The sequence below is a fragment of the Octopus bimaculoides genome, chromosome 13 (assembly GCF_046866305.1).
Source record: "Octopus bimaculoides isolate indiv1 chromosome 13, ASM4686630v1, whole genome shotgun sequence".
Lineage (NCBI taxonomy): Eukaryota > Metazoa > Mollusca > Cephalopoda > Octopoda > Octopodidae > Octopus > Octopus bimaculoides.
This window is the reverse complement of record NC_142940.1, coordinates 6,651,920-6,671,919: the sequence shown is the minus strand read 5'-3', so window position 1 is coordinate 6,671,919 and position 20,000 is coordinate 6,651,920. Positions and strand designations below refer to the sequence as shown.

The 20,000-nt window shown below is 41.4% G+C and overlaps 1 protein-coding gene across 1 annotated transcript in view; it reads left to right on the top strand.

Moving 5' to 3' along the window:
• The window catches only part of LOC106869264 (heat shock protein 75 kDa, mitochondrial-like), a 108,679-nt gene that overhangs the window by 29,010 nt on the left and 59,669 nt on the right, over positions 1-20,000 (top strand). The window contains exon 3 of the mRNA XM_014914931.3: positions 17,203-17,285. Within this exon, the coding sequence (XP_014770417.1) occupies positions 17,203-17,285 (83 nt within the window). The remainder of the gene's footprint in view (positions 1-17,202; positions 17,286-20,000) is intronic.

The following is a 20,000-nucleotide window of genomic DNA, read 5'->3' as shown; positions in this document are numbered from 1 at the left end:
TCTCTCTCTCTCTCTCTCTCTCTCTCTCTCTGTTATGTGTGTATGTGTGTTTTTATTAATGAAAGCGCAAAATAAAAATTTAAAAAGTGGAAATAGCCATAGTAGTTTTGCTCTGCAGGAATCCCAGTGAAGACTAGACTAGCTTAGGCAATAATTAAAGAGATCTTTTATAGTTGCCATCAACTTTGATAACCAACCAATCCCACAGTTGCAGAACGCTGGTAAAAAAAATATAATAAATGAATGAATAAATAATAAATAAAAATTATATATATAAAAAAAGGGGTAAAACAACAACAACAACAACAAAAAGACGGCTGTAGTTTTAATTGCATGGTTGCTTATGTCTGTCTTCTGCTTTTACTCATTTAAGAGAGTCTGTTACAAATTCACAAGGTGACAATTGAGTGTCAGTTAAAATGTAAAGGAGGGAGAAAGAAAGAAAACGAGAGAGTTGGGGGACTAGAAGAAGACGAAGAAGAAGAAGAAGAAGGAATGATACTAGAAAGAGAAGGAATTTTAAAAGCAGGCTAGAGTTAGTTGAAGTATTAGTGACGACTCATGGTCTTTTGGAGTTAGATAGATGGTGGTATTAGTAATATCGTGTTGTGCTTATATTCTTGTTGTTGTTGTTGTTGGTTGGTTGGTTATTTCCCTACCGCTTCTTGTTGTTGTTACTGCTGTTGTTGTTGTCATCGTCGTTGTCGTCGTCATCGGGATCAGAAAACCAGTAGTACCTTTTTGAAAACTTGTGTTCAAAAGCCGATTATTAAAAAGTAATTAACATTTCGCGGTTACTCTTGATTTTTTTCTTCTTCTTTAGTTATTTTATGTTATTTTTTTCTGTGTTGTGTATGTTTTGTTTTTACTGTTTTATTTATTTTGTTCTTGTTTTGTGTGTGTGTGTGTGTGCCTATCGCCCCACCCTTTTGTTCTCCCTTCCTCCTCCTTCTCCCTCCTCCTTCTCCCTCCTCTCTCTCTGTTTGGCACCACCGTCCATTCCTTTCCTCCCCCCCCCGTGATTTTATTGTCTTTTACTGTACAAACGTTTATTTATTTTGTTTCTTTGCTTTATTTTATTAATTCTTATATATTTTTTTTTGAATAGCTTTTGTGGAAATTGTTAAAAGTTTAAGCTGATTAAAAGAAACACACATTTGTAGCTAATTTTTGTGCTGTTGTTTGATATCATTATTGTTCATTATTATTATTATTATTATTATTATTATTATTATTATTATTATTATTATTATTGTCGTCGTCGTCGTCGTTGGTGGTGGCTGTGGTGGTAGTGGCGACAGTGGTGGTGTTGGTTCTGCTGGACTTCAGAAGTAAACATTAAAAGTACTTTCATGATGGAATTGGATAAAAATTTTACAATTAGCATTATCAACGATAACCAGGTTTTTGTAGTGGCTGTATGTCTGTGGTTGATCGTAGCGCCGTCTATGTGTGTGTGTCTACGTGGCGCTGTGTTGTGGAGCGTGTAATAGCTAAATTACACACACACATACACATATTCGTGTTCATTTTAGTGATGGGACTGTCCGTGTTTACTACTCGGAGTTTCGCGAACGTCGCTGGTCACGTAACCGATTTCTGACATTCAAGATGTGGTGTTTATAACGAAATATCGTGAATTGGTCACTTATATTGAGAAAAAAATTCTATAATGAAAATAGAAAAATCGAGAAGGATAGGAGAAAATATATATTATTAAAGCAATGATTACAAGTGTGTGTTTGTTATTTAAAGCTAAACAACGCGTGTTATGATAAATAATACAAGCCGATGGTTTGTACTTTGAATTTTAATATTTCTGGGTTAGGACTCCTTCTTCAGGAAATCTTCGGAGATGTGGTGTTGGAAGCTGACTTCTATGTGAGCATATTTTTTGAAGAAGGGGACACAACACCGAAATATTTAAATACAAGGTAAATGTGCAAACCATAGGCTTGTGTTGTTTCTCACAAGTCGTTGTTTTGACGACAATGCTTCGTTCCAACTATTCTGCTCATATATCTGTATGAGAGAGGCAGAGAGAGTCCGTGGAGTGATAACAAAGATTATGAATGATCCATATGACCATTCAGATCTTTGTTATCAAGCACTGGTTTCCTCGAGAGAAGACCAATACTTTGCACTGTTTCATCTGCAGAACCTCCCAGTATTGTGTATATCACTAAAATCTATTAAGGCGAATACGTGCGTAGAAAAAAAAAAAAAAGTTTGGATCAGTATGTATAGACAAAGGGAAGATGAAATAGGTCTTTTTATTGGTTACATTAACAAAAGATTTCTAAGGTATACTCATTTGACTAATCAGAACCGGTGTTAATTATGCCTCTGATTGAGGTCTACCTCTGAATGCTACCTTGCAATATATATATATATATATATATATATATATATATATATATATATATATATATATATATATATATATGCATGCTGGAGAAAGGTCGTTTTCGCCCTTGCTCCCTTGGTATAATTATATACATATGTACGTTATTATTAATTTAATGTATTAATTACCTATAAATTTTTATAGCATGCTGACTACCTGATAAAAATCATTAACGTGATTTTTATCCTTATCTTCTTTATATATATATATATATATTACTTTGAAATTTTAAAAAATAATAGTAATAAATATTCTTTATCTGTAAAATTAAGTGAAGTGCCAGACTAATCTACTACTAGCCGGATCCGGCCTGCGAGCTGAGTGCTTGACACTCCTATTTTTAAGGAGTACTTTTAATCGATGTATGAGCTATTACTTAACAGTTTCATTTGCATCCTTCTAAAAACAAAACAATAAAAAGTGGATGGTCATGGCTGGAGTGTCTGTGTTTTGATCATATACCTGTTCAATCAGAACTGACCAGGAGCTCAATAACAGCAGCCATCATCATCATCTGTATGATTGTATGTTCTATCATTTTCATCAGTACCATCGGTGTAAGCATTGATTTTGTCATCGTCCGATGTCACCACCGTCGTCATCACCATCATCATCGGTACCATCATCATCATCATCACTATCACGACGACGATGACCACCACCATCCATCATCATCACCATCGTCATCATCTCTCTCGCCATCATCGTCATCACCCTCACCATTGTCATCAGCACCACTGCCATCAGATATAGTAAATTCTGTCATCGCCACCACCACCACCACCACCGCCACTACGAACATCATCGGCGTCAGCGCTGATTGTAGGCGTCATCATCAATCTCTATGTTGTCGTCAGTGTCAATTCTGTCATTTAATGTGTTTCTTTGATGCTCTTATCACCAACATCGTCGTCGTCGTCATCGCTGTCCTCGTAACGCCGCCATCTTCGTTGCGTCGTCTTCACCACCACCACCACCATCATCGTGATGATCAAAAAGTGGTGTGGTGGCAATCATCATCATCGCCACATATGACAACGGTTATTGGTCGCCGATATAATTACTATCGTCTTTTTTTTTTCTTCCTTCCCCTTTATAACCGCCATTAACCTACCCACCACCACCACCTCGATCCCCCCCCCCGCGTTTTTTTCTTCTTCCACGACCATCATCATCATCATAGTCCTTTTATTGTTTCATCATTGTCATTACATCACTGTGATGTTTTAATATCATCATAATCACCATTAGCATTATCATCACCATCGTCATCGTCATCGTCGCCGACGACGACGACGCCGCTGTCAAAATAGGCTGAAAGTCTTGGTTGATTTATGCTCTGTATAGTGATTCTTGGTGTTGTTAGTGTTGCTGTCGTTGCTTTTGGAAACAGAAAGTCCTCTACTGTTTTTTATTTTTTTTGTTTTTTCCTCCGAGACTATTAAGTGATTTTGATTAGAATGGGGGGGGGGGGAAATTTAATGGTGGCAAGAGCGAGAATTGAAACCCTGACGCAGGTTCGTTTTCGCCGTTGGTTGTCAAAGCCCTTCTTTGGAATTTTCTGTTAGGCAATCACTGATGCTGCGCGTTTGTTACGGTGACTGCGATAACTATCACGTAAGCGTCTCACAACACACACACACACACACACACACACACACACACACACACACACACACACACATATATATAATAGACCTCGTGTTTAACAGAAAATGGTATAGTTTTTTTTTTAATTGATTTGTTCGATCGATTCATTATGTTTTCTTTTGGATTTTTGTTCTAATGAAAATCATTCCTGATGACGTGTGAGACGATTAATATATTTAACTGATTAATGGTTAAATATAGTCAAACAGAAATGTTTACATTGAATGAAGAAATTGGATATATAAATCCAGTGTTGAATCTCTCCTTTTTAAATGTATAAATTTGAAACTTTGGAAATATATATATATATATATATATATATATATATATATATATATACTCTTTTACTTGTTTCAGTCATTTGACTGCGGCCATGCTGGAGCATCGCCTTTAGTCGAGCAAATCGACCCCGGGACTTATTCTTTGTAAGCCTAGTACTTATTCTATCGGTCTTTTTGCCGAACCGCTAAGTTACGGGGACGTAAACACACCAGCATCGGTTGTCAAGCGATGTTGGGGGGACGAACACAGACACATAAACACACACACATATATATATATATATATATATATATATATATATATATGTACATATACATATATACGACGGACTTCTTTCAGTTTCCGTCTACCAAATCCACTCCAAATGATTTAGGAAAATGAATGGGTTATTTCCCTTGGCTGTTAAAATGAAGTATATTAGGTATATATAAGGATCCCTTCCAGGGGCCCTATTATCGATTTTTTTTTTCAACAATCTGAGTATGAGGTTTCCAGGCATGAGTTCTACTCACGTGTCAAGTTTCGTCAAGATCGATAAAATGATGTTGAAGGAGTTAGCTAACAACTCCACAAACACACCCACAGACAGAATTTCCCGCATATGTAGTATACACACACACACACACACACTGAAACATCAAAACTGTTTCTCTTCAATTGTTAAACAAATACATTTGTCAAAGTTTGTCTTTCTCGTGTTGCCTTCTTTTTGTGCTCATTGTCTAATATATACATACGTGTGTGTGTGTGCGCGCACATACTTACGTAAAGATTATATTCGTGTACAAATACAAAATGTGTCTATGTATTATTCCATCTTTAAATATATGCAAGACACTTGTTTTCTCTCCCTCCCCCTCTCTCTCTCTCCCTCCCTCTCTCTCAGCCACTTACATTTACCAACTCACATTCAATTTCTATTCCTATTTACGCACTTCACCTACTTTTCGTTATTTCAATATTTTAGTTTTGACTTCTAATATACACTTATGCAAATAACATACAAGTGGGGGTGGGATTGTACGTGTGATACTCACACACACACACACACACACACACACACACACACACACACACACACGTTCTTTGTTTTGTCCTGTGCTGTCCATAAGGTTTTGCTTTATGGTTTTTATAAAGAAATCATTATAAGGCGGTGAGCTGGCAGAATCGTTAGCACGCCGGGCGAAATGCTTAGCTGTATTTCGCCCGTCGATTCGTTCTGAGTTCAAATTCCGCCAAGGTCGACTTTGCCTTTCATCCTTTGAGGGTCAATAGATTAAGTACCAGTTGCGTACTGGGGTCGATGTAATCAACTATCCCCTTCCCCACAAATTCTAGGCCTTGTGCCTATAGTAGAAACGATTATTATTATTATTATTAAGGCGGCTAGTTGGCAGAATCGTTAGCACGCTGGACGAAATGCTTAGCGATATTTCGCCCGCCGCTTCGTTCTGAGTTCCAATTCCGACGAGGTTGACCTTGCGTTTTCATCCTTTCGGGGGTCGATAAATTAAGTACCAGTTACACACTAGGGTCGATATAACCGATTAGCCCCATTCCTCCCAAAATTTTAAGGCCTTGTGAAAGAGTAGAAATAATAATTATTATTATAAACGCTGCACCTATCCAGTCTGATAAGAGCAATATATCGTAAACGAGGGCAATCTCTGCTTTTGTTTGTTTGTGTGTGTGTGCGCGTGTGCGTCTTATAATATATCACCTGTGTGTATGGACGTGTGTGTGTAATACTATGTATGGGTGTGTTTACGCAAAATGCATTACATACATACACACAGAAAGAACAATGTCTAACAGTACATCTGTGTGTGCGTGTGTGTAGTATTCGTGTGTCTCAGGGCACCAAATAAATACAGGACGAACTGTGCCTGAGCGCAGTGTCACTACTTTGTGCATTATTGCCAGCAGACAAGAACTTCAATTCAGTAAAGTGATGACCTGTGTCACACACGTACACGCGCGCACACAATGCTAGTGAAAAACAGGCAGACATTGGTAGGTAGGTAGGTCGATAGATAGATAGATAGAAATATAGAGAGAGAGAGAAAGAGAGATAGATAGAGAAAGAGAAAGAGATAGAGACACAGAGAGAGAGAAAGAGAAATAGATAGATAGAGAGAGAGAGAGAGAGATGGATAGATGTTCGTTCGTTCGTGCTGCTTATCTACTTAAGCTTTAATCACACACACACACCGTCTCTCTTTCACACTAAATTCAATTGTAACAAACATTATTGTCTCGTCGTTTCTTCATTTTCTATACACACACACACACACAAACAAATTTGTATATGTGTAATACTTAAACACGCTCTCGCGCACACATTCCCCCACACACACATCTTGTAGTCTTTTTACCGCTGCTGTTGGTGGTGGAGATGGTGGTGGTATCGTCATAAATAGACTTCGGGATGGACGGGTGAGGAGGAAACCTTTCTTTATCTTTTACTTGTTTCAGTAATTAGACTGCGGCTATGCTGGGGCACCGCTTTGTAGAACTTTTAGTTGAATGTATTCACCCCATTGTTTATTTCTTTAAAAGCCTGGTACTTGTTCTATCGAATGTCTTTTGCCGAGCAGCTAAGTTACACTGACGTAAACACACCAACACCGGTTGTCAAGCGGTGGAAGGGCGCATATGTGTGTGTGAGTGTGTGTTATTCTTTTACTTGTCTCAGTCATTTGACTGCGGCCATGACTATTTAAAAGCTTAGTACTTACTCTATCAATCTCTTGCTGAACCGCTAAGTTACGGAGACATAAACACACCAACACCGGTTGTCAAGTAGTGATGGGGGACAGACACTAAAACACACATAAATACACAGACACACATATATATACGACGGGCTTCTTTCAGTCTCCATCAACCAAATGCACTCACAACGCATTGGTCAGCCAGAAGCTTATAGTAGAAGACACTTGCCCCAGGTGCCACGCAGTGGGACTGAACCCGGAACCATGTAGTTGGGAAGCGAGCTTCTTACCACAGAGCCACGCATATACATACATACATACATACATACATACATACATACATACATACATACATACATACAGGAGAGGCTGTGTGGTAAGAAGATTGCTTCCCAACCGCATGGCTCTGGGTTCAGTCCCACTGCGTGGCACATTGGGCAAGTGTCTTCTTCTATAGCCTCGGGCGGGCCAAAGGCTTGTGAGTGAATTTGGTTGACAGAAACTGAAAGAAGCCCGTCGTATATATATACATACATATATATATATATATGTGTGTTTGTGTTCTGTGTTTACGTCTCCGTAACTTAGCGGTTCGGCAAAGGGGGCCGATAGGATAAGTATTACAAAGAATAAGCCCTGCGGTCGATTTTGTTCGACTGATGGCGGTGCTCCAACTTGGCCGCAGTCAAAGGACTGAAACAAATAAAAGAATATAGACACTCACACACACATCCCGTATATTATAGAAATGTTTTGTGTCTGTTAAACTCTCCTTTTTCATATCTTTTCTCTGATTCATTTGCATTTGTCCGTCTCTTTCGCCTTTTTTTCTTCCTTTTTCAATCCTGTTCTCTCTTTTGTCGATGTTTATCTCGCGTCTTTGTTATTTTCCCAACATCTTCAATGGTATTGTTCCTGTTGTTATTTATTGTTCTTAACGCAGTGAAAACTACGAGGAAGCTGATGCTGATGATGACGGTACTGCTGATGAGGATGATGCCGGCGTGTGTGTGTGTGTGTGTGTGTGTCTTGACAGTGATGGCGTTCCTAATGATTAAGAGGTGTGATGTAGCGGTGTGATGGCTGTGACCTAATATTTTAACTGCGGCGGCGATGGCGGTGGGGGTTTCGGTCGTGTGATGACCAAAGGATGCGGAGTTTATTGGGCGTCGACGTTGGTGGCGATGCTTGAAGGCGGCGGTGATGGCGGTGCTGGTTATTCTGGCAATAAGGAGGTATGGGAAGAATACTGATGATGATGATGGTAGTGGTGGTGGTAGTGGTGGTAATGGTGGTGGCTATTCTGATGATAAGGAGGCGTGGAGAGGCAGTGTGTGTGGGGGGTGCATTGATGGTGGTTACATAACTGGTGGTGGTGACGGTTATTCTGATGGTGAGGAGGTGCGGGATGAGAATTGTTAAACTGACGGTCATTGTGTAACTATGGTGACGGTAGTGGCGATGGGTGGCCGTCGCGGTGGTGGTGGTGGTTATTCCGATATTGAGGAAGCGCGGGTAGGAGTGAGGTGTGAGGATCGTGTTACTACTGGTGATTGCATAACAACGGCAGTGGTGGTGGTGGCCGGCCGTGGTCAATTTGGTTGTATTGTAACAATAGTATTTGATAATTACGTGACTGTTGTAGCTGGTGGTGGGGGTGGGGGTGAAGTTTTGAAAAGACATTTCCTCTCCTTCCTCCCCTCCATCGATTAGGACATAGTTCTCTCTCCCTCTCTCTCTACCCTCCTCTTTCTCCCCCCTCTCTCTCTTCAACGTCTGATTTGGCTCCCAGCTTTGCTCCCTCACCCCAACCCTTCCACCAACCAATCTCTTCTCTTTCCGTGCACAACTCCCCTCCCTCTCTCACTCTTTCTACTTCCCCTCCCCCCACTAACTACTCACGCATTCTCTTTCCCACCCCCTCGTCCCTTCTATTTACTCATTCTTCATCCCTCTCTCTCTCTCTCTCTCTCTCTCTATCCTCGCGCATTCTGCTTCTCCTCCCTCTACTCACACATTCTTCACTTCTTCCACCTCCTCCTATTCACGTTTTCTCCCCTCACGCATCCTGCTTCTCTTCCCTCTACTCACATTCTTCCCCTCTTCCTCTTCTCTATCCTCACGCATTCTGCTTCTCCTCCCTCTACTCACACATTCTTCTCTTCCTCCTCCTCCTCCTCCTCCTCATATTCACGTTTTCTCCCCTCACGCATCCTGCTTCTCTTCCCTCTACTCACATTCTTCCCCTCTTCCTCTTCTCTATCCTCACGCATTCTGCTTCTCCTCCTTCTACGCACACATTCTTCTCTTCCTCCCCTCTATCCTCACGCTTTCTCCTCTTCACGCATTCTGCTTCTCCCTCATCTCACATATTCTTCTCTTCCTCCTCTTTATATTCACGCTTTCTCATCTTCACGCATTCTGCTCCTCCTCCCTCTACTCGCACATCGTCTTCCTCCCTGCCCTCATGCATTCTGCTCCCCCCCTCCTCACGCATTCTCCTCCTCCCCTTCAAGCATTCTCCACCTCCTACACTCGCACGTTGCTGCTCTTCCTTCTACTCACGCAATCTGCTTCCTCTTTCTTCATAAAACGTGACATGGTGGTGGTTAGAGGTGTGGAAAGAAAGAGTTAGACAAGGTACAGAGAGAGAGACAGGGAGAGAGTTGGATGAAGGGTTGGATGATTGGACGGATTGAGGAAGAAAGAGTGATTGAAGGGATGGATGGTGGGGGTGGGGTTGTGTCAACACTAGAGAGAGGCGCGGGGAGGGGGAGAATATTTTGAATGTTGTGGTGTGACTTGATGTGTGTTTCTTTGACTGTGTGTGTGGGGGGATTGGGGATTTGATGGGTGATGTTGAATTTAACTTGATAGACTCAAGTCCCCTGGAGCAGACGACACCTGGTGATGGTGATAGTGATGATGTACTTCAGTAGTCGTACTCTCTCTCCCTCACTCAACCCTCCTTTTCACACTCACTCTCCCTATCTGTTTATCTATCTCTCGCTTCTGTTTGTCATTCTGTATCTTTCTCTCTCTCTCACTCTCTCCCTTCTCCATACTCTCTTTTTCTCTCTCCTCCCCACTCCCTCTCTTCTAATCTCTTTTTCACTTTACCTCACTTTCTCCATCTCTCTCTCTCTCTCTCTCTCTCTCTCTTCTCTCTGCAGCCCACACTCTCTCCAGCTCTCTCTCTCTTTCTCTGCCTCCAGCTCTCTCTGTCTCCAGCTTTCTCTCTCCCCCACTCTCCCTCCGTTTTGTAATCTGTCCCTCTCCCCACCCCCTTCCTCACACCCCACATCCCTTTCATCTTGCCTTACCTTTTCTCTTCATCTCTATCTAACCCCTTTATCTCTAACCCCTACACCAAACTCTCTCTCTCTTTCATCTCCTACGCCCTCCCCCCTCCCCACCCACCCTCCTCATGTCTTACCTTTCCCCTATTCTTCTTCTCTCTGGCTTAACTTCCCTCACCTGATTTACCTTTCATCTGAGGCTTCTTCTTTACCTTACATCTTGTCTGCAACTTTTCTGGGGAGCTGCTCCCCCCCATCTCCCCCACTCCACTGTCTTTCCCCCTTCTCTCTCTCCCTCTCTCCCTCTCTCTTTCCAACTCTCTGCCTCTATTTCCATATCTTCTCACCTCCCTCTCATCTTCAGTCATTTCTCTTCCCCCACCCTCATTTTCCTTATATCTTTCTCTCTCACCCTCTTACTCTCTCCTCCTCCTCCCATCTCTCTCTATCTACTCGGTCATTTCTCTTCCCCTTTATTTTTCCTTTCTCTCTCTCTCTCTCTTGTCCTCTTACTCCCTCCTCCCCTTTTTCTGTCATTTTTCTTCCCCCCTCCCTCATTTTTTAGATGGTTCCAAGTTCAGTTCCACTGTATGGCACCTTGGGTCTTCTACTATAAGTCTCGGGTTGACCAAGGATTTGTGAGTGGGTTTGGTAGATGGAAACTGAAAGAAGCCTGTCATATATGCATAATGTCATGTGATGTGGTGTAGTGCTGTGTATGTGTGTTTTTGTTGGTGTCGCACGGCCTTGACATCGTGTGTGATTGTTGTAAACGAGTGTCACTGTCATATGAGTGGTGCCGTTCATGTCCAATGTTCTGCAAAAACATGTCTGGTCCCTGAGGAGGAAATATTACCTCGTTTGGAAACGGACAGGTTGCTGACAAGAAAGGTGCTGACAGCCTTAGAAAATCTGCCTCAATGAACTCTGTTCAACACATGCAAGTATAGAAAAGTGAACATTAAAGGATGATAACGATGGTGATGATGATGGCAAGGGTGGTGGTGGTGGTGGTGGTGGTGGTGGTGGTGGTGGTGGCAAGTGTGGTGGCGATGATAATGATGATGATGATGATGACAATGGTGAAGGTGGTAGTGGTGGTGGTGGTAACAATGGCAAAGGTGGTAGTGGTTGTGGTGGTGGTGATGATGATGATGATGGCAAGATTGGTGGTGGTGATGATGATGATGACGAAGGCAAAGGTGGTGGTGGTACATCTTTTCCAATATAACTCCTTCACACATGTTCTCTCTCTCTCTCTCTCTCTCTCTCTCTCGCTTCATTGTCTCAACAGACTAGATATTGATCTTATATAGATTAGTTACACTGCAGGTTCTCTGTTGGAATCCTGACCATATGGTCAACACATGTACGTACACACACACACAAGTGCACTGACACACTGAAAGTACATCAATACCTAAGTTTCACATAGATTATTTAATCCATATTGTGGTTTTCACTGAGATTATTAATCAATGCCATGGTTTAATATAAATTATTAAACTCGTAACATGGTTTCACATGTCTTACTTCAACTGATAATCCTCTATCTGTACTCTGTACTCTGTACTCTGTGTGTGTGTGGTTTAGTTGTTTCAGTCATTGGACTGCAGCCATGCAGGGGCCTGGGTATCCCCCCCCATCCTTGAAGGATTATCAGGATGTAAATAAACTAACACTGGTTATCAAGCTAGAAGGGGGCAAACACATATACACACAAATACACACACACACATGCACACACACACATGCACACACACACATGCACACACAAACACACACACAGCCATGAAAAGCCTATGTGCATGCACACTAAAACATCATGCACGTGCACACACACACACACACACATTTTTATCTACCACCTTCATTGACAAAGAATTGGTTGACCTGGAACCATAGCAGAAAGCACTTGTCTACTGTGCCACGCAGTGGAACTGAACTTGAAACCATGTGGTTCTAAAGCAAACTTCTTAGCCACACATCCATGCTTTCCATGTCAGTATGGCTGATTAAACTATCACAACCTCATTTACATCTAATTGAGATTTATTACCCATCTAGACAGTTCAACATCCCATACTCTTTTTTACTTGTTTCAGTCATTTGACTGCGGCCATGCTGGAGCACCACCTTTAGTCGAGCAAATCGACCCCAGGACTTATTCTTTGTAAGCCTAAGTACTTATTATTTCGGTCTCTTTTGCCAAACCGCTAAGTTACGGGGACGTAAACACACCACCATCAGTTGTCAAGCGATGCTGGGGGGACAAACACACACACATATATCTATATATATACATATACATATATACGACGGGCTTCTTTCAGTTTCTGTCTACCAAATCCACTCACAAGGCTTTGGTTGGCCTGAGGCTATAGTAGAAGACACTTGCCCAAAGTGCCAAGCAGTGGGACTGAACCCGGAACCATGTAGTTGGTAAGCTACTTACCACAGAGCCACTCCTGCGCCCATGCAGAATGTTCTTATTTTTGGCATACAATAGTGCATGGCCAAGTGGTTTGGGTGTTGCTCTCACAACTGTAAGATTGTAGTTTCAATTCCCAGACCAAGCAGCACATTGTGTTCTTAAGCAAAACACTTCACTTAACATTGATCCAGTCCACTCAGCTGTAAATGCGGGACCAACTGGCATTCCGTTCACAGGGGAATGTTGGCCTGCTCACCTAGCGAGCAGAGTGGCATCATTTGAAAGCTACAGCAATGCAAGGAAGCGCATTGTGACTAGTGATGTATAATGTGATAGTCTGGCTGGTACAGTGATACAGTGACCAACAGCTGAATATATTTGTATTTGTGGGATTTTATATCTGTGTGTTTGTTTCAAAAGTTTGATGTAAATGTGTGTCTACTTGTTATAATGTTGTGTATGAATGCATTTGTTTGTGTGTTTGTTTATCTGTTGAAATGACAGCGGTTAACGTCTAAATTTATTAAAAATGGAAGAGAAGAGAAAAGTTTATTATTTTTTTTCCTTTATGGATTTTTAAAAATCAAGCTATTTTAGGTGAAACAAATAATCTAATTTATTGAACAGCTAATTATTCATTTATTTGCGAAAGAGGTCAGGTGATTACTAAATAAGGTGCAAAATATTAATTGAAGAGGGAAAGGTGACAGGGTGGAGGGGGGGGGGGGGGGGCATGCGTTCTGTTCTGATTTCATGCTACTATTTTTGGTATGTTGTCAGGTTATTTAAGGAGATGTTTTCACATGTGGGGGCATGAAGAAATTAATTCTGTGTGTTTATTCAGCATTTTAGTTGATATTTCAAGTTTGATAGCCTTTCTCATGTTCAGTTACTACAAGAAAGTATTTAATTAGATTTTAAGTTATAGCTTTATCTAAGAGTTGCTAATCAACTCTAAATTTCTTGTAGAACATGTCCTAAATTAAAAACTCAGTTCTGTAAAGGTTGAGCAGAAAATACCTTAAAAGGAGTTTGCTTATTCAAATGCTTATAGCGTCTTTGCTTGTGGTCAGATTATTATTTGAGTTGATACTATTATAGAAAGGACTTAGTTTTTTTTTTTTTATGTAAGTAATCATTGATATTAAAAGTAATGTTATGCATGTGTGATTGTTAATTACATAATGATAACTAAAAAAAAACAGGTACACTCAGTAAATATTTTGGTTATAAATGCAATTAGAAATAGACATGGAGAATCAAACCTCAAAAGTTGAAAAAAAAAAGTGCTCAACAAGCTTCACTATTAAGTCCTAAAGATACTTTCAAGTCCAGTGGGTTCTCAACTATTTCTAACCTGGTGGAGGTGGTGGTGGTGGTGGCGGTGGCGGCAGCGGTGGAGTTCATAACTTCCTTAAACCCTTTTGAGACCGCCCCTGTTTCTAAGATAAAATTTCACCGTTTTTAAAATGATTCACGGTAAATCTTTCCTTTAAAATTCCATGTTAAATTCATATTCCAAATTCAAGTTTAATAATGACAAAAAAATCATTTGAATAAAATTTCTTGTTATTTTACAAAATCAATCGAAACAAAAGCATATTTCAACAAGAATATGATAACGAAAGGGTTAAAACAAATACACAGAAGACTGTTTGAATTTGTACGTTTTCAGGTGTTATGAGACTGACAGATAGATCCAGTGCCATCTGGAATTGTGTCCCGTGCAAGAATATTTTCAAGAGTTAATAATCAAGAATATATTGTTGGTTTTCAGAAACCAGATATGTGTTGCTTATGCAGTATCAAGCCATCTTTTACAACAGTCTATCTATATAATTATATTGATAGTCAGTTCTTAAATTATATATTTTAAACTCCTCTGTAGGTAACATGAAATGATCTTACTTAAGCAGTAACATAAATTCACATCAGAACACTACATTTTTTCCTTCTTTTTTTCTCTCTTTCTTTCTTTTCCCTCGTCCAGTAATATTTTGTACCTTAATTAGTAATAACATTAGAGTGACCTCCCCTGTAAAGCAATTTTCTGGCCTCTTCGCAAATAAGTGAGTATATAGTAATTCGATAAATCGGATTATTTCTTCCCTCTAAAATAGCTCGTTTTCGAAAACTGCCAAACACGATGTCTTTTTTTTTTGTTTTTGTTTGTTTTCTGTTCTCTCATATTAATTGCCTTCGTTCTGTTTCAAAATACTCACACACACATGTATGCGCACGTTTCAAGACGCATCAAACTGTTTCAGGAGACGTACAGACATAGGAATCCTCTACAAATACATCAGGTAATGAAAGCTCACACCTAACCAATCAAATAAAGTACCACTAGGGACGACCCCAGAAGCAACGGTTTGCCTCAGTTCTTTGGAAAGAATCAATATACATAAGGAACAATAATAAGTGTGTGTGTGTTGGCCTACACACAAAATACACAAACACACACACACACACACACACACACACACACACACACTCACCAATAAGACTTTTAAGGTGATCTCCCACTTACTGATGGTACGCAAAACATGCCTGGTATATATTATAAAGTGGTTGGTGTTAGGAAGGACATCCGGCCACGAAAATTATGCTAAAGCAGACATTGCAGCAAGTGGAGGCACATGGCCTAATAGTTAGAGCAGCGGACTCGCGGTCGAGGGATCGCGGGTATGAATCTCAGGCCGGGTGATGTGTGTGTTTATGAGCGAAACATCTAAGCTCCATGTAGTTCTGGCAGAAAATAATGGTGAACTTCTGCTGACTCTTTTGCCGCAACTTTCTCTCACTTTTTCCCCCTGCATCTAGCAGCTCACCTGTGATGGACTGGCGTCCCGTCCAGGTGGGGAACCTATATGTCAATGAAACCGGGAAACTGGCCCTTATGAGCCAGCCATGGCTCAAGAAGGAACTTTTGTGTAAATTTTTATCCACCATTCCCATTACCCTAATTTCATTTACTAGACTTTTGTCCCAAGGTGCCACACTGCCAGTTTGAACCCGGGATTTCACAACTGTGAAGGAAACTTCTTGTCTGTACTTGTGTTGTTGTTGTTGTTTATTTTTTTGTAGCCCCTCGAGTTCTGATCAGACAGAGCCAGGGATCAAACTCCTTCCGTCTTTGACCATCTTGGCTTTCCCCTGTGTGCAAGGAACCAACCCGGATCCACAGTACCCAACTTACCCTTTTTCTACGATGATTTGAGGGATCTTGGACTCCTATTTCTTGCAAATTAAGTGACCATGTAGAAGCTCTACATGATAAGACAACACTTGTTTTGTTCTTGGTGTTGGTCATGATGGGGATTGTATTGTTGATGATGGTAGTGGTGGTGGTGGTGGTGGCGGTGACAGTGGTGGTGGTGGTGGTGGTGGTGGTGGTGGTGGCGGCTGTTGTTGTTTGTGTTATAGAATTTGTCTTGGAGGCATTCAATGTCTTCTAAATGAGATTTCTATATTTGTTCCAATTATCCCAACCTAAATGCCTCTTGTAATTGCTCCTATTGGTCAATTCTCTGTCTTCCATAACTAGCCTCTCTGATCTACGTGAGAGTGCGGGAGGGTGGCAGTCGAAGGAGAGGATGTTGTGGGCAGCTGGCCGGAGCGTGCGTGTGTGTGTGTGTGTATTGCTTTCTTTACACATCATCCTCTTTAGTACCTCTCTCTCTCTCTGTATATCTCCCTTTCACACACACACATTCCCAATCAAAGACAAATCCAAGGCACCAGTCGAAATGTTTTGTATAGTTTCCTTAATTAGCATACACACACACACACACACATACATGCATGCATGAACACACACACACACATACATACACACACACCTACGCCATACACACAGCATTCACTTACTTTCACACAAAAGCTGTCATTGCCACACACTTCACTCTTACACACACACACACACACACACACACACACACACACACACAATCTTCATACGAATGCACACGTACTATTGTTGCGAACACACACAATACCTTCACAAACACACACTGCCTTCATGAACACGCACACACACACACACACACACACATACATTACCTTCATAAACACACACATACAATACCTTCACACACACACACACACTGTTTCATATTGTTGATGATGATGGTGGTTACTGTCGCTGATGATGATGATATTTAATTCTGAGTCTGCCTTAATCAAGCACACCTATGATCACAGACGCTCCAACTGTGACCATCCTGTCTTTTTTATCACATGCACCTATTGTATCTAGATTTGTTGTTGTTCTTCTTATTATTATTACTATTATTATTATTATTATTATCATTATTATTATTATTATCATTATTATTATTATCATTATTATTATTATTATTATTATTATTATTATTATTATTATTACCATTTCTGTTGTTCTTACCACTTTTCCAGGTTCCGGTGACAAACATGAGTTCCAGGCAGAAACCAGGAAGTTGTTGGACATTGTGGCAAAATCCCTGTATTCACAGAAAGAGGTCAGTGATGGTCATCTACCCCCACCCCACCTCTGCCTCCCTCCCTCTCGCTTTCTCTCTCCTACTCTCTCTTTCCCTCCCTTTGCTCCCCCCCTCTCTCTCTCTCCCAATTACCACTTTCTTTTTCAATAGTCTGAATCCAAGAACAAGAAAACAGCACACACAACCCTGAGAAATTAGGGAGATGGAAACTATATAGAAGCTTCTAAGGGTGGATTTCTCATTTCGTTTCTTCCTTTAATCTCTATATTTCCTCGCAAACACAGCTTGGATAGGAATTAATTATCAGATAAGATTTCATGGGTGGATGCTTTTCCAGTCACCAACATTCATCTGTTTTTCTATTTGCAATTTTTTTTTTTTTTTTTTTGTTTCTCTGATCTCCAAAACCACAACCACCCCAGTACTTATTTGTTTATTTTACCATTTTTGTGCCTTTCTATTCCTTGAACTTTGTGGACTCCAACAAGAGCCACAATGGATCCAGTGGGATTAGATCTTCTATCATCCTTGTGTCCTCTTCCTACAAACCTGTTTTAAACCCCCTACACTGAGGTTTAACAATGCCTAACTCTGTAATTTGTTTTTTTTTCTTTGTGAGAAGGGGTCCCTTTGTAACCCACCCACCACCATTAATCTCTCTCTCTCTCTCTATCTCTCTCTCTCTCTCTCTCTCTCTCTCTCTCATTTTCTGCTTCTTTCATTCTCTCTCTCTCTTCCTCAGACTTTTTGTATCCCTTTTCTTCAGCTTGACTGTGTGGTAAGAATTTTGCTTCTCAACCACATGGTTCCAGGTTCAGTTTCACTACATAGCACCATGGGCAAGTGTTTTCTATTATACCCTTGGGCCAACCAAAGCCTTGTGAGTGAATCTGGTACATGGAAACTGAAAGAAGCCTGTCACATATATATTTATATATCATCATCATCATCATCATTTAACGTCCATTGTCCATGCTGGCATGGGTTGGACGGTTTGACTGGGCTGGCACTCTAGAGGGTTGCGCCAGGCTCCAGTCTGCTTTGGGATGGTTTTTCCACGGCTGGATGCCCTTCCTAACACCAACCACTCCAAGAGTGGTTGTTTTAACGTGCCACCAGCATGGGTGCCATTTGCATTAACAAGTGATGTAAAGTGCACTGCTAACACAGAAGAACACAGTATTGACTCATAAAAACATTTAATAGACTTAATTCTATATCATGTTTGCATAACAAGATACCGCATCCCTACAACTCGGTAATATAACTGAGTGCTTGTATGGTACCCACTAGGATAATTTTCTCCCTATCTACTCATCAGATGTGGGTGTGTGTATGTGTTTGTCACCCCCACCACTGCTTGACGACTGGTGTTGGTGTGTTTACATCCCCATGACTTAGTGGTTCGGCAAAAGAGACCAATAGAATAAGTACCGGGCTTTAAAAAAAATTAGCACTGAGGACAATTCGTTCAACTAAAACTCTCCAAGATGGTGCTCCAGCATGGCCGCAGTCTTACGATTGAAACAAGTGAAAAACAAGTTTTCTCTCTCTCTCTCTCTCTCCTCTATACTTTATTACATCTCTCTGTGTTTCCTTCTGCCTCTCTCTCTCTTTCTCCCTCCTTCCTCTCTCCTCTATCCAACCCCTGTCTGTCGTTACTCCCCCCACACACAAGCCCCTCCACCCCCACCACCACCCGCCTTTTTGCCTTCCTCTCCAACTTCTGCACCAATTATTAGAGAATCCTAATGTCTTCCTAACCATGTCTTCACCACAATCAATCACCACCATCACCACCACCACCATCATCATCATCATCATCATCTCCATCGCCACCATCATCAATCAACATAGTCATCATAGCCATTATCGTCAATCACTGCCTCCTCCACCACCACCGCCACCTCCATCATCATCATCATCATCATCATCATCAAAGACACTACTAGTTTTTCTGAAACCAACAGAAGGCATGCTTCATGCATCAGTGATTACAGCCATTAAAGTAGCCAGTTAGGTTCCATTCTGTTGCTCTCCTTCCCTTCCCTTCCCTTCCCTTCCCCTCCCCCGCCAACCCCTGCTCTCTTGCTCTCCTCACCTCCCTCTCTCTCTCTCTCTCTCTATTTCTCTCTCTCTCCCCCCTCTCCCTCCTCCCTGCCTTCCATATCTGCATCACATCTATAGTTTCTCCACCTCACTTTCTTGTGCTGACATCACCACCATTAACAACCATGACCACCACCACCGGCGGGGGGAGGGGGAGAACCATCATCCTCATCACCACTACTACCACCACCACCATCATGACAACTACAGCCACCATCACCACTGCTTCCTCCACAGTTACCATAACAAACAACACCACCACCACCACCACTACCTTTACTATTGCTACAACCAACAACACCACGCCATCACCACCACCACTACCTCCACTTTCCCACTTTCCCACTTGCCAATCTCCCCCCACCCCCACGCCTGCTGTCCACCCCACCCCGGGCCCACCTACCTACCCACACAGCCATTCCACCAAGCTTCAACTTGCTTTATAGATGTGTGAAGTTTAATTACCCAACTGTCAGATGTGAAGAAACATTTCTCTGAAAAGGCAATTCCAGGTTTTGGCAGTGCTGGATCTGTTCTTCCCCCCCTTTTTCTCCCCCTCCTTCTTTTCCTCCACCTTCTTTCCCCTACCCCTTCCTTTGTCCAAAACCTACCCTAACCCTTTTT